Source organism: Fusarium vanettenii, assembly GCF_000151355.1.
Source record: "Fusarium vanettenii 77-13-4 chromosome 8 genomic scaffold NECHAsca_17_chr8_1_0, whole genome shotgun sequence".
NCBI classification, from domain to species: domain Eukaryota; kingdom Fungi; phylum Ascomycota; class Sordariomycetes; order Hypocreales; family Nectriaceae; genus Fusarium; species Fusarium vanettenii.
In genome coordinates this window covers 50,377-63,962 of record NW_003315868.1, presented here as the reverse complement: position 1 = coordinate 63,962, position 13,586 = coordinate 50,377, and the positions used below count along the sequence as shown (strand labels likewise).

The 13,586-nt window shown below is 49.7% G+C and overlaps 5 protein-coding genes across 5 annotated transcripts; 2 read left to right on the top strand and 3 right to left on the bottom strand.

Moving 5' to 3' along the window:
* Nucleotides 1-35: 35 nt before the first annotated feature.
* Nucleotides 36-1,600, bottom strand: NECHADRAFT_83250 (uncharacterized protein; the record flags this gene model as incomplete). Its single annotated transcript, XM_003046803.1, has 5 exons — nt 36-806; nt 855-1,067; nt 1,112-1,173; nt 1,220-1,407; nt 1,470-1,600. The coding sequence occupies 5 exons, from the start codon at nt 1,598-1,600 to the stop codon at nt 36-38; spliced, it is 1,365 nt and encodes a 454-aa protein (XP_003046849.1).
* Nucleotides 1,601-2,072: 472 nt separating this feature from the next.
* Nucleotides 2,073-3,737, top strand: NECHADRAFT_95205 (uncharacterized protein; the record flags this gene model as incomplete). The annotated part of the gene is made up of 5 exons (XM_003046977.1): nt 2,073-2,229; nt 2,289-2,392; nt 2,439-2,510; nt 2,561-3,677; nt 3,721-3,737. The coding sequence occupies 5 exons, from the start codon at nt 2,073-2,075 to the stop codon at nt 3,735-3,737; spliced, it is 1,467 nt and encodes a 488-aa protein (XP_003047023.1).
* Nucleotides 3,734-5,655, bottom strand: NECHADRAFT_83248 (uncharacterized protein; the record flags this gene model as incomplete). The annotated part of the gene is made up of 6 exons (XM_003046802.1): nt 3,734-4,452; nt 4,502-4,829; nt 4,876-4,977; nt 5,022-5,275; nt 5,341-5,434; nt 5,485-5,655. The coding sequence occupies 6 exons, from the start codon at nt 5,653-5,655 to the stop codon at nt 3,734-3,736; spliced, it is 1,668 nt and encodes a 555-aa protein (XP_003046848.1).
* A 1,918-nt stretch (nt 5,656-7,573) lies between these two features.
* On the bottom strand, nt 7,574-10,974 carry NECHADRAFT_46123 (uncharacterized protein; the record flags this gene model as incomplete). Its single annotated transcript, XM_003046801.1, has 12 exons — nt 7,574-7,700; nt 7,751-8,090; nt 8,139-8,411; nt 8,456-8,579; nt 8,630-8,738; nt 8,785-9,158; nt 9,205-9,442; nt 9,492-9,938; nt 9,985-10,306; nt 10,360-10,557; nt 10,607-10,775; nt 10,816-10,974. Coding segments are annotated over 12 exons (2,880 nt in total), but the record flags the coding sequence as incomplete, so codon positions are not given.
* A 623-nt stretch (nt 10,975-11,597) lies between these two features.
* NECHADRAFT_83246 (uncharacterized protein) lies at nt 11,598-13,556 on the top strand (the record flags this gene model as incomplete). The annotated part of the gene is made up of 7 exons (XM_003046976.1): nt 11,598-11,712; nt 11,760-11,975; nt 12,020-12,595; nt 12,646-12,934; nt 12,992-13,189; nt 13,238-13,335; nt 13,387-13,556. The coding sequence occupies 7 exons, from the start codon at nt 11,598-11,600 to the stop codon at nt 13,554-13,556; spliced, it is 1,662 nt and encodes a 553-aa protein (XP_003047022.1).
* Nucleotides 13,557-13,586: the final 30 nt, after the last annotated feature.

Sequence of the window (13,586 nt, the reverse complement as noted above, 5' to 3'; positions counted from 1 at the left end):
AACAAAAATGAGATCATGGACACAATTTATGTCAACTATAGACCTTCGATTCCTCCCTCATGCTCCTCAAAATCGTACTCCTCAGGGTACTTGAGCATAATCCTCTTGAGTTCCTGGCGCTGTGCTTCAGCTTCCTCAGTCAACTCGGCGTAGACGTCAGAGAAAATTGCACGAAGCGCAGGCTTCTTTTCCTTCTCTGCCTCTGAAAGCTCCCGGATAATGTCCTTACGAAGCTGCGCCCGTAGCTCCGTGTCTCGGGCCTGATCCCACACACCCTGGTGCTCTAACCACTTGCGTAGCCGAGCGACGGGATGGCGATCATCAGATTTCCAATAGCTCACGTCACTGCTAGAGCGATACGCTGAGCTGTCGTCGCTTGTGCTATGGTGTGAAATACGATAACTCATGAATTCTAGGAGGATTGGTCGTCCGCCTCCTTCAAGAGCTCGCCTTCTGGCTTCCTTAGTTGCCTGGTACACGGCAAAGATATCGGTACCATCAACACGGAGAGTCTCGATGCCGTAGCCTGCTCCACGGCCGGCAATTCCGTCTCCACGGTATTGTTGAGATGTTGGGGTCGATATAGCGAAGCCATTATTGCGACAGATAAAGATGACAGGAACATCCTGTGTAGCAGCGACGTTAAGTGCACCATGGAAGTCGCCCTCGCTCGCAGCACCCTCGCCAAAGTACGACACTGCTACTCTTGGTGCCTGGTCAGGGTTCTCGAGGGCCTCCATCTTCAGGGCATATCCGGCGCCGGTGGCATGGGGTATTTGTGTGCCCAGGGTAGAGGCTACCGCGTGCTACAAGGGGTCAGCCTCTTCGTCAAACGGGCTGACTTCAAGACTCACAATATTAACTTTGCTCTTTCCACTATAGTGAACTGGCATGTTACGTCCCTTTCCAGGATCATTGTGATTGCCTGCTAGCTGGCACATAAAGTCTTTCAACTCATATCCGCGCTGCAGAAAGACGCCGTGTTCTCTGTACTGGGTGGTGATAACGTCGCCGGCATCCAAAGCAGCTGCAGATCCAACCATGAGAGCTTCTTCACCATGGGAGACCTAATAGTATAAGTATAAGAGCTACATACCCGCGATATACTTACCATATAAAAGCTCAGACGACCGTGTCTCTGTGCGTCAAACATAATGCCATCCATGATGTTGACTACAAGGATGGTTAGCATATGCTACTCAATCTTGAGGAGACATACCTGTGAGCATATTTTTGTACCATCCGAGTACTCGCTCGGGTGTTACTTCGGACGAGACCTGGCTCTCATCTTCAATAATGCTATTAGAGTTCATGATGCGGTACGTCGGAATCGTGGGGATCGTAGTTGGTTCGGTCCATTGCATTGTCCGCACAAAGGAGCTGTTGATGGCGCCTGGGAATCGTGGCCTACAAAGTCAATCGTCAATAATTGAACAAACTGGAAGATACAGGTACGGAATAACACTTACTGGCCATCTTGGGGAGTGAAAGTAGATGTTGAGCTCCATCGAGTTGATCTTGGCGCGTTGAGGGTCCGACAATACGCTGCCAACCCTCTATTCACCAAGTGGCCACGGCATTGACGTATCAAGACTGTCATTTTGTGAGGTTGAAGTCCAACTGCAAATATTACGAGGATGGACTTCAAGACGGCTTGAGCCCGACTTATTCCACAAGTGAAGAACGCCCTACAAATGCCATGCTCGGCTTTAGGCGGGCCACGTCGGCTAAAAAGGACCTGTCATGTCAATGTCAACATGTCAATGCGAATTCCCATGTCTTCCGATAAGCGGAGCACCGGTAATAGGATCAAACAATCTACGGCATTCATATCTTCCCCGAGACGTTATTCCCGCGGGTAGTTGCGCGATCCTTAGACCCCTGAAAGACGGTGATTAAAAAAAGTGCCGACGGCTAGTGGTGGCATTTTGGCGGCTCAAGTCAGTCTTGGCTCGGTCTTCCGGAGGATGCTGATATTGTGGTCATAATCGGTTCAGTTGGCTCTGTTAATGTATTGAGGAAATATTCCAACTCTGCTTTGGTTACAATCGTCAATTAGTTCAAGTGCCAAAATGTTGCGTCGTTCTGTTGCTAGTCTCCCAGGAAGGTTGATCACACAACGTGGCACACTCTACAGGGCTGGTAGTCTTTCTCTACCAGGGCGCTTCTTTCACACAAGTCTTACACACAATGTGGTGAAGCCATATCTTCTTGCCGATATTGGCGAAGGTAAGGTCCCCCTGAACCATTGCAGACGCCCTTTCAGGAGAGCTGACATGATACCCAAGGAATTACCGAGTGCCAGATCATCAAATGGTTTGTCAAAGCAGGTGACAAAGTACAGCAATTTGATCCTATTTGCGAGGTTCAGTCGGACAAGGCTTCAGTTGAGGTAGGAATTATCTGTTAGGGGCCAACAATGGCTAATAGAAGCCCAGATCACTTCTCGGTACGATGGAACAATTAAGAAGATTAATTATGAAGTGGATGATATGGCAGCAGTTGGTGCAGTAAGTAAACCCGCCTGTCCTCATGATGTTATCGTGTTGACTCCTTGAAGCCTCTCATGGATATCGAGGTCGACGACAACGATGGCCCTACCGCCGACGACACGAAAACCTCCAGTCCCCCCACAGAGGAGGTAGAATCTTCAGGATCTGTCCAACCACCGCAGAAGTTAGATGCCGTGGCCGAACAAACTACGTCCCCCTCGACTCCAGACCCAGCGACGGAACATCACAGCCAACCTGCTTCAACACCTAAGAACTGTGGCACCATGTTGCCTTCTGTGAGACATCTACTCAAACAGCACAACATCGACCTTTCAGAAGTGACAGGGACTGGAAAGGGCGGACGAGTCTTGAAAGAAGACGTCCAAAAGCATATGGCAGCGAGGAGCCACTCGCATGATTCGACAGGGGTTCAACAGACACGTACCACGACGCCACCAGAGGATGTCATTGTCCCTCTGACCCCAGTTCAGAACCAGATGTACCACTCCATGACACAATCTCTGTCAATTCCTCACTTCCTCTACACTCAAACAGTCAATGTGACAGATTTGACGTCACTCCGCAAGAAGTTTCTCAGCAACCCCAAGGCTTTAGCCCAACTCACGGCAAATGATGCCAAGAAACTTTCGCCTTTGCCATTCATTATCAAGGCTCTGTCACAAGCAGTTACCAAGTATCCCACGCTCAATTCTTCCTTGGTACACGAGACGGGTGCGAAACCTCAACTAGCTTTGAAGGGATCTCACAACATCGGAATTGCCATGGATACTCCAAAGGGACTTGTTGTTCCCGTCATTAAACACGTCCAAGGCCATTCCATCATTTCTCTCGCGGCAGAAATCGAACGTCTAAGCGCTTTAGCGAGAGAGGGTCGGTTAAGCCCGGATAGCATGAAAGGTGCAACCATGCTGGTGAGCAACATCGGCAGTATCGGAGGACAAGTAGTGGCACCAATTATCATGTCCCCTATGGTTATGATTCTGGCCATCGGACGTTCACAAAAGGTGCCTGCATTTGAGACAGGCGAAGATGGAACAAGGCAACTGGTTGAGAAGGAGCAGGCTGTGTTTAGCTGGAGTGCAGATCACAGAGTCCTCGATGGTGCGACTGTAGCACGGTGTGCCGAGGAGATGGCGTTTTGGCTGGAGAATGTAAATATGATGGGTTTGTCTATGGTTTAGCCACGTTCTGAACACCAAACCCCAAGTCATTTATTCTATCTAGTTCATCTTAATCTTCATATATGGAACAAAATGCCTGGGCCACGGAACTCGCTGAGGCCCATAATCGCAGCGGTAAAAGCTGGGGTAATTATAAGAGGTCTTGTATCCAGAGAGCGCAAAGTTCGCCTTGTTCTGCTTTGAGCATGGCGCAGGTACCGAGACATCAGACCACCGACTGTAGAAGGTCACGTCGGCGTCGTAATCGAATTTGCTTTTGCCGACTGGAAGGGTAGCCAAAGCATCTTTCAAGCTCTTGATTTCTGCTGACAGATCATCAAGTGACTCGCCCAATTGCAATTGGATCGTGTTTTGAAGTCCAGTCAACAAACCCCTCAACTTGCCCGAAGAATCTGCCTGAAGTTCTTTGGCGTACGGAGTCCAAGAGAATGAGGTGACTGCTTTGACAACTGCAGAAATTGTTTTGACAAGGGGCTCATACTTGGAAACGAGCTCTTGGACAGGACCAACATTGTCCTCAAGTTCTTGAACCGATTCTGGCAGTTTCTTGACAATCTGTATGGATTCAAGCATGTCTGTAACCTTTGTGAAGGAACCACTTTCAATGAGGTCCATGAAGAAGCTCGAATTCGGAACCTTTTTGGTCACTTCGATAGCCTTGTCGGCCACACTGATCATCTCTGGGATAGCGCTCGCCGCCTTGTCAGCTGACTGTCGGATGTTCTGCAGAGATTGTGCAGCAGTAATGGCTTTGTTAACTATCCACAGTCAGTGAATACTCATTTATAGTGATTGGCCAATGCATACCTTTGCTCAAAAAAGCAGTCACTCCAGGGCCGGAGCAGAGCTTTCCCTTGCAAACAGTCTTTTTGGTTGTGTCTACCTTGCCAGGAAGGGCAGCGACGGATGTTTTTATGGTGTTGGTCGCACCTATAATCGTCGAGACTTTCGTCTTCATGGAGCCAAATGTTTCTACCCAGCTGAGAAGCAAGTTTGCTACTTGCAAGCCCATACCGAGTGCCGCAGATTTGACATATCTCGTAAAAAAGCCAGTTACAGCAACTGGGTTACACCCAACACCAGTCAGGCAGGGGGAAACAGCCACGGCTAACTCTGCATATGTTGCGGAAGTAATCTGTCCAGTTGTGAGCAAGTTTTACTCTAGGGGGATGAAATCATACCTCGGGTGCGGTAAAGATTAGCCAGCCATCCTTAGGAGTGAGTTTCTCGGCATACACTTCAGCTCGATTATCTTTGACTCCGAGTTCCTTTTCAAGGAAACACTACAAGAGTTAGTCTTGTGGTACAAACCTCCAGAGAAGCTTACATTTTGCAGCCGAATAACATTGGTAACCACATCGGACTCAACTTTGAGCAAACCGTCGGGTCTAAAGGCGCTGTCATACCTCCCGGAGTTGACCAGCCAGAGCATTTGGGGGAGACAGTTGCACAAGGTGTTGGCTTTGTCAATAAAAGAGCTTCCGGCACCGCCCAACGTATCTCGGATGGATTGACAAACGGAAACAGTTTTCGTGATGACGTTGATTCCGCAAGGAGCATCTGTCCATTTCTCAACCGTGCCTAAGAATTTGTTAGAGTCATCCTTGAGTTGATGGGCCCGATCCGCCATCAAAGCATAAACATACCAGGAACACAAGTCGTGCCATCACACATTCTAAACGGGTCACTCCAAATAGGGCAAGGGTATCTAAAGCTCTTTTCGGTCTTGCAGGGATCAATCTGTTGTCATTCAAGTTAGCCATGATCTGGTAGTCAACTGCTATACATACCGAATAGTACTTGGTTCTGCAAGTCTTCAGCTGAGCCTTAACAGGAATTTTGAACGACCCTGTACAGTCTTGGATGCCGGGGGCAGCAGCGCAGATTTCCGTCATGTTTTGGGCAGAAGCCGGCTGACTGAGCAGCAAAAGGACTGTCGCGATAACCGATGGGAAGTGCATGTTGGGGTGGGTTTGGACGAAGTTGAGTGATGACCAGTTTGGGTTGCAGAAACCAGATGAATTTATTCAGATATTGAAAAATGCTTCTCAATACCAAGACCGCCATAGATTGCTGCAGATTGTTGTGGTGGCCAATAACGATGGAATTGGTCGAGATGGGCATTTTCGAAGCGATTGCTAAGCCCAAAGCAGCGAGACAAACAAGCCCTATCAGAAGCTTAAATCTGTGGCGCTCAACCTTTCAGGGGAACGGTCCAGATGTGGTCTCTCACGGGAGCGATCTAGGCACAGCCACTGCTGTTTTCAACGGCTAGGCAAAGCTTCTCCTGAGTGTCCCTGTTCTAGAAATCAGGGATTGATTCGGCACTGCCGCAAGGCTCATGAGTTAAACTGTGGTGAATCCAGACATTGAATGGTCGAGTTTTCTGAGAGTTGTCCAGCTCCAGGTTCTGATAAACTTGTTTCACATGATACCTTCGAAAGGCGTGGCTTCGGGACTGGACGGTCACAAGGCCGGAGAGACATGGCAACAGGGGGTCAAATGACTTGGCCAAATATCCAGCATGAACGTAGTAGTGATCGCCGCATCTCAAAAGTTCGAGATCTGCCAAAGCCACAAGTAGCCATGCATGTTTTGGCTTGGCTCTGATTGGGGAACCATATTGGGCCCAGGACTACGGATCTGTCTCTGGTGCCGCAACGAGGCGCATTCCTAACAGGCCTGGGCCGTGGGTGATGAAACTATCCCGCCTTGGGACTCCAAAGTTTGTTCCAGCTGGCAAGGACACTGTGATGAGTGGTGTGCACCAGCTACATTCATCTTGGAATTTATTGTTACAGCCTTGAAGATCGCGGCTTGACCATGCCCTTTTCTCCCTACTAGGCTGGCGAGATACTAGAAATGCTTCTTTGGATGAAAGATTAGTCTAGTTATGGGAATCGCTAACGGGCGCTGCTGGGCGCCATGTGACTACCGCTGACGATCTTCAGTGCCAACGCTGTTTGCACCTAGGTCTTATGATCTCTTCCCTAGGCCTAGATCAAAGCAGGGGCGGCAAGAACTGATCTAACAGGATCGCGAAAAAAGCCTTGTCTTGCCACTGAAGCTAACCTGGCAATGCAACTGTGTCCAACGACCGCCATGGCGAACCTCTCAAGATCTAACGTTCTGCTAATGGACCTAAGCATGTCTTGACTACATTTTCATAGATGACATTCTCCGGTTGCTTAGAGGCAGGTGGCAAATACCATGCTTCCCGGTGAGAGTACTCCGTGTTACACCTATGCAGGTATTGTCATTCCCATTCGAGTAGTCCTCGCGGGCTCTTTCAGAAGCGCTTTAGGCGGCTTGCATCATCTCGCAAGAAATACGGGGCTTTTACTCTTCTTTTATCCGCCGTATTCAAGCCACCTAAAGGTCTATGTTGAGTATACCCTCACCAGTGAAATCGGTGGAAGAGGGATAAAGCATTTTTTTACCTTGGAATGTCTCTTCCGAGTTGAAAGGGGGCTGGGGCCGATATCCTTCTATTCAAAGCTCTCTGCGTGCATCCGACCGATACATTTGAAGCTGTTTTTGTCAGGGCTTGAGTGACTGGCTGGGAACTTGTGTTCTTTTGGATTGAGATCATATCTGACGAGATACATGGGCATGCGGGAGAGTTGGAGACGGTTTAGGTGCATTATCAAAACATTCGAGCAAGATAAGAAGCCATCTGGCTGTGTGACCGGCGTGTATCTCACGGTGAAACTGAGATTATTCGGCAATGCATGAGACGTGTGTCACTCCGGGTAGATGGCTTGGTGGCTTGTTAAGGAAGACACGAGTATCCCACCAATTGAGGGGTTAATCTTAACTTTGTTCTCTCTATTATGCCTCACATCTCAGTACGAACTGGTATTTATTCCTTTTCTCTCGTTACCTTGGTCGAAACATGTCTGTAACTCTAGGAGGGTCATAATAAGTCGGCGCTACAGACACATTCTTCATATCCTTATATCCAAAGTCCTTGGGTCCTCCCAGCTCAAGACCGCGCTCCGTATACCTGGATCAGCATGTTAGTAAAGCCAATAGTCAGCCATTAGAATGACCTACCAATGGGGATGCCCCACAAACGCCATCACGTTGACTCTGAGCCCGTACTTGATATCTTGAGTTCCTAGAGCGTATCCATCCATTCCGATGAGACTGATGAGATCTGGAACTGTGCAGATCACCTCTTCCTGCTTCCCATCCTGGAGTGCTGCGTAGAGGTACTCGTTTTGGAATGGCAGCACCATGTCTCGGGTCTCGGTGAATACAGTCTCTCCTACCTCGCGTTCTTCTGCTCCAATAGCTCGAAGTCGGACGGAACCCTCAGTGTATCCACCATCAGAGACAAAACGACGAACGTCAATAATCTTTCCGGTGTACAAGAGGCGTCCACAAGGGTGAGCTCGGAGCTGAAAGCCGTTAGTTCCGTCCAATCTCTCATGGAAAGTACTTACAATAGCGTCGACAATACTTGTCTTTTCCTGCCGCGCTTGGTAGATGGCACGGCCTATGTGCCAGGCGAGTGACGTTGACCCTAGAACAGCATACTTCTTAAGATCACCAACTCGCATGCCAGACTGGGACATCTGGCTCAAGAGTCCAAGCTCAAGGGCAGCCTTGCGTTGCAGCTTTTCGAGTCGAACCGGGTCTTCACATTTAGACACGGCCACTGTGTTCCCCATGCCATCTGCTTGTGCGCAGGGGACAATTGGGAGCCCATTGACTGATCAAAGTTAGGAGGGATGCTAACATAAGACAACAACTTACTGTAGGTGGTGCTATGGTAGATGCGTGGGTATGCACGGCCCATGTAGTCGCCGTCAATTGTAGCAACATCATAGTGTATCGATGTCAGTAACGGTCGCAAGCCATTCATACCACCAATCTCGTCCTACATCCATCATCAGTTATCAGATCATGGCACAACTCAGCCAGGCTTACCGCGATCACTGCACCCGGTTTATTGATTCCAAAGTACGGCAAAACGCCGTCGATGGCATCGATGGCCTCGGTGCCGCTAGGCAGTCGCTCGGATACAACGGCGGGAGCGCTGTGTAGTGTCAGTTTGGACAAAGCCAGAGTAGCAGCAAACATACCCATAGGTACTGGTTCCAAACACCAGAGTATCATCTGGCATGGTACTGATATCAACCACCCGCATCTGCTTGCCTTGACGCAAGGCTGCACGGGCTGCCAGGTAACAGTTGTATCCAGGTCCTCCGCCACCACAGGCAACGACACTGCAACCTGTGGCCAGAAATTCACAGTCAACTTCCGAAACCAGCCATGTTCCGTCCGAGGTGACTTCCGGTTTGTAGTCAGAAATCTTGATCGAGGCGGATGCGCTGGTGGCATAGTCGTCAGACTTCTGTTCCACCTCATGTTTGTGACCGTTTGCCGTCGGTTCAAAGACACCATTAGGCTTTTTAGTAGTCGCTTGCAGCAAGGCATCAACTCTGAGCATGCCCGCCTAATGTCTCGTTAGTCACGTCAGACCTTGGGAATAATAGACTTACCGCCTTCATGATCAGTCTAGTTGCCTTGACCGCGCTGTACTCGAGGGGTAGGTTCTCCAGTGACACAATCTTGACCGTATCACGATCTGCACCAGCTTCGATGGCAGCCTCGATTGCCTTTTGCTTGGTGGACTCGATGATCTCCTGTTCATCCCTTCCTTCAAGTATCTCGATGGTGTCAATCTGACCCGAGACCTTGGCAATGGCCGCACCGACAGCGTTTGCACAATCGAAGTGGCTTGGCTAAGTTAGCTTCTGCGTGGTTCTCGGGTGAGGAATAAACTCACGGGGGTCGGATAATCTTGGCGACGCCCTTGACTTCATCCATCTGGACGATACTGCCACCGCCGACAAGAACCAGAACAGCATCTTCTGCAGAGAGCTTCATACTGTCGACACCACGCTCTAGGATTTGTTTGATCTGCTGACGGGCCTTCTGAATCGTATCTGTACCTTTGAGATGGTTAACCAGTGTGGCATCGCCAATGTTCACCTTGCCCTCGGCCACAGCGACATCGGTAGTCGTCAAGGTTGTGCCACCAAACACGAGCGCATCCGAGAGCAGACGATGACCGACAGACTCTGGGCCAACAGTGACACCACCATCCGGATTATGAAGAACTTTGGTGCCACCTCCAAGGCCAAGGCACAGGACTTCAGGCATGGGAAAGGCACAGCGAACGCCACCGACTTCGACCCAGGCGCCTGCTTCCCGCGGAAAACCAGACGGCAAGCTATTAATCGTAAGTACATGTTCCGCCGTCAAGGAATATGACTTACAGGGCGCAGAGATCTGTCGTCGTTCCTCCAATGTCGGCAACAATCACTTGACGGCCTTTGCTCTCACTGACCAAGTCAGCCAAGTATGACGCTCCAGACATGCTGTTCGTAGGTCCACTAGAAAATGTCCGGATGGGACACCTCTTGGCTGTCTCTGTATCGATAAGAGTACCATCATTCTGAGTGAGGAGAAGGGGGCATGACGAAAGGCCAAGTGACTTCATTGCAGTCACGAATCCAGCGATCGTCTTACGAGCAAACTTGATGATGGAAGCGTTGAGAATAGATGCATTCTCTCGCTCCAAGAAGCCAATGTTTCCAACTTTTAGACATATTGTTAGTCCATGGCATGAGAAACGAAATAGGGGCACGTACTATCTCTTGAGAGGACAACATCAGCACCAGGAATCTCTTCAAGAATAATGGCTTTAGCCTTTTCTTCTTGGCGACCATTTGTGTCCAATGGTGAGAATACACCGACGAGAACAATGTCAGAGATGCCTAGTTCTCGAATCTTGGCACATTCATTCCGTATTTGCCTTTCGCTCAACGGGGTAATGTCACGTCCGTCGACTATGATTGTACTGTTAGTGTTGAGCACCACGTATTGAGGTTCACCCACTTTCAAGACCCCCATCAAGGTATGCCGTGTATCCATTCATGATCCGCGCCAGAGCAGGAGGAAAGTCGCAAAACGACGGCACCTCGCGAGTATAAGGTCCACAAAGCCTCAATACGGCAACCTTGCGGAGGTTGTGGCTGTCGGCTTGGACTACAGCATTGACAAAATGCTATGATCGTGTTAACGCGAGTCTTTGGGAGACAATCGACATGTCCTATCGTGGTGCCAATCATGACGGCAGCTACAGCGTCTCTTGGGATGTTTCCCTGCTCCAGGGCCTTGGCGATTGCCGACTTGATGCCGCTTGTGACATCAGGGGTGGTGCTCGCTTTGACGGAACAAACAATACCTCGGTCTGACTCCTTGGACTTGGAGGGGTCTATCAACAATTAGCGTGCGCCTGCTTAATCACTCTCACTCGTACCCAAGATGATACAGTCGGTGTTAGTGCCGCCAACATCGACGCCAATTCGGTAGATCTTGCTTGTCATGATGAATGAGTGTGAATAATGATAAGTATTTGTCTTGGTTTGTTGACATCTCTTTCATCTTATCAGGGGGTCACCTAAATAAGTACCGCCGCTCGGTTCTCTTCCCGGGACGCTTCAACTCGATTCAGTCCAAATCCAGACTTGTCCCCTGACGTTGTGGGAGTCAGTAGATCGGCAAGACTTTCCATAGTCTATCGGCGAGGAATTCCTGTCCTTGAGTCAGCGCTTATCACCGGCCACCAAGTTTGGACTAGGCTAATGTTGAAGCTAATCTCGACGTGGAGCATCGGACCAGGGCATGACAGTTCCCTCCGCCACTAGTTCAAGATCACTCGGCTACACTTGCTAGCTTTTGATCTCGTACAAACCCTACATCAGTTACTTAATATATCTTTCTCGACTCAGGCTTCATTCTTCATCCAGACTGTTTCCATTAGCTAACTGGATCCATCATTACCAACTGCAAGCGACCCACGCGTTACCCTGCTGCATCATCGACCATGCCTACGGCCCGCAGTGTCATACACAAGCTGCGAATACCGGAGGGGGAGCAGGAATCTACTCCATGGGTGAATGAGGACTTGAAGCCCGTTCCACTGGAGCGTCAAACCTGGGGTACGACCATTCATCCACTTGTGAATCGACCAACTAATGACCTGTAGGATGGCTTCAATTCTTTGAGCTCTGGTTCCTGGTCAACGTCAACATCAGCACCTACCAGACTGGCGCTTCACTTCTTGCCGTTGGCCTCAACTGGTGGCAGGCCATCATTGTCATCGTGGCTGGTTCTCTTGTGACTGGCTTCTTTACCGTCCTGAATTCCATCTCGGGAGCCGTCAGTCATCTCGGATATGCCGTCATCAGTCGTTCTGTTTGGGGTATGTATTGACTTCAGTAAAAGACCCAGATGCTAACTGTCTAGGTGTTTATGGTGCCTACTTTCCCGTCTTGAATCGAATCCTTCTCTCCCTCGTCTGGTATGGCGTTCAGGCCGTCATTGGTGGCAAGATGGTCTTTGTCTGCCTCCGTTCCATCTGGCCAACCCTCGATCAACGCATCCCGAACAAACTCCCCGAGAATATAGGCATCACAAGCGCAGAGTTTGTGGGATACTTCATCTTCAACGTCATCTGCTGTGTCTTTATTTGGTTCAAGCCACACCAGCTCCGTCTTTATTTTCATGCCGGTGCCGGTTTGTCATTGGTGGCCTTTGTTGCTCTCTTGGGCTGGGCTCTTGGCACAAAAGGACCTGGAGAGAGCCTCAATGATGCGTTTGACGATAGCGTCGTCCTCAAGGGCTCTGCTCTTGGCTGGGCTATCTGCAGTGGCATGATGAGTGTTCTCGGTGCAGCTGCAGCAGGCATTCTCAACCAGAACGACTATACGAGATTCGCCCAGAGGCCAAGCCAGGTCGTATCAAGCCAGTTTACTTCTTTTGTTCTCACGACTACCTTTACCGGCATCTGCGGTATCCTCGTGACTGCAGCTACTCAGAAGCGTAAGTTCTGCAACCCTTTTCTCTGAAACCCAACTCACCCTGTTCTATAGGATATGGTGATGGGGCTCCCCTCTGGGATCCCTACCAACTACTTGTCGCCATGCAGGACTCGAGTTCAAACAAGTCGAGCGAGAGTGGTACCCGAGCAGCTACATTCTTCCTCGCTTTTGCCTTTATCGTCGCTCAGCTCTCCATCTGTGTGCCTGGAAATGTCCTCGCAGGCGGGTTGGACGTTGCCAGTCTGCTACCCAAGTACATCAATCTTAGACGCGGTGCATACATCTTGGCGGCGTTGAGTGTCCTTCCCAATCCATGGCAGCAACTTGCTAGTGGTTCCACGTAAATTTCCCTCTTTCCAGTCTATTCATGACGTTATTGGGTGCTGACCATGAATAGGTTCCTAGCCGTTTTGAGTGCCTACGCTGTATTTATCGGGCCCCTGATTGGCATACTATGTGTGAACTACTACATCATCCAGAAACGAAAGTTCCATGTTCCCGATCTTTTCGAAGGGTCTAGTAGGTCTCTGTACTGGTACAACCGAGGCGTAAACTGGAGGACTGTCGCAGCTTGGCTCATTGGCACAGCGCCCAGGTCAGTCTTTCTCAACGTATCCTCGGCACCAAAGCTAACCCACTGTAGTCTCCCTGGATTTGCCGCCTCTGTTAACCCTTCTATCTCGGTCTCACAAGGGGCCACCAACTTTTACAATCTCACATTCATCTTTGGCTTTTGCATTTGTAAGTCCAGCCTCATACATGTATTGCAACATGACTAACTTGCCATTCAAGCTGCATTTGTAGCCTTCGCCCTTCACTGGTTCTTCCCCGTTGACTTTACCAGTACCACTATGCTTGAAGTAGAGACTGGTGGGGAAATTGTTGAGGGGTTGCCGTCGTCACGCGATACAGAGGATCAGCACGTCGTTTTAGGATCAAAGGCCAAGGAAGAGGGTGCTTAATGGGGTAACGCTGTGTCCAGTGCCTGTGTC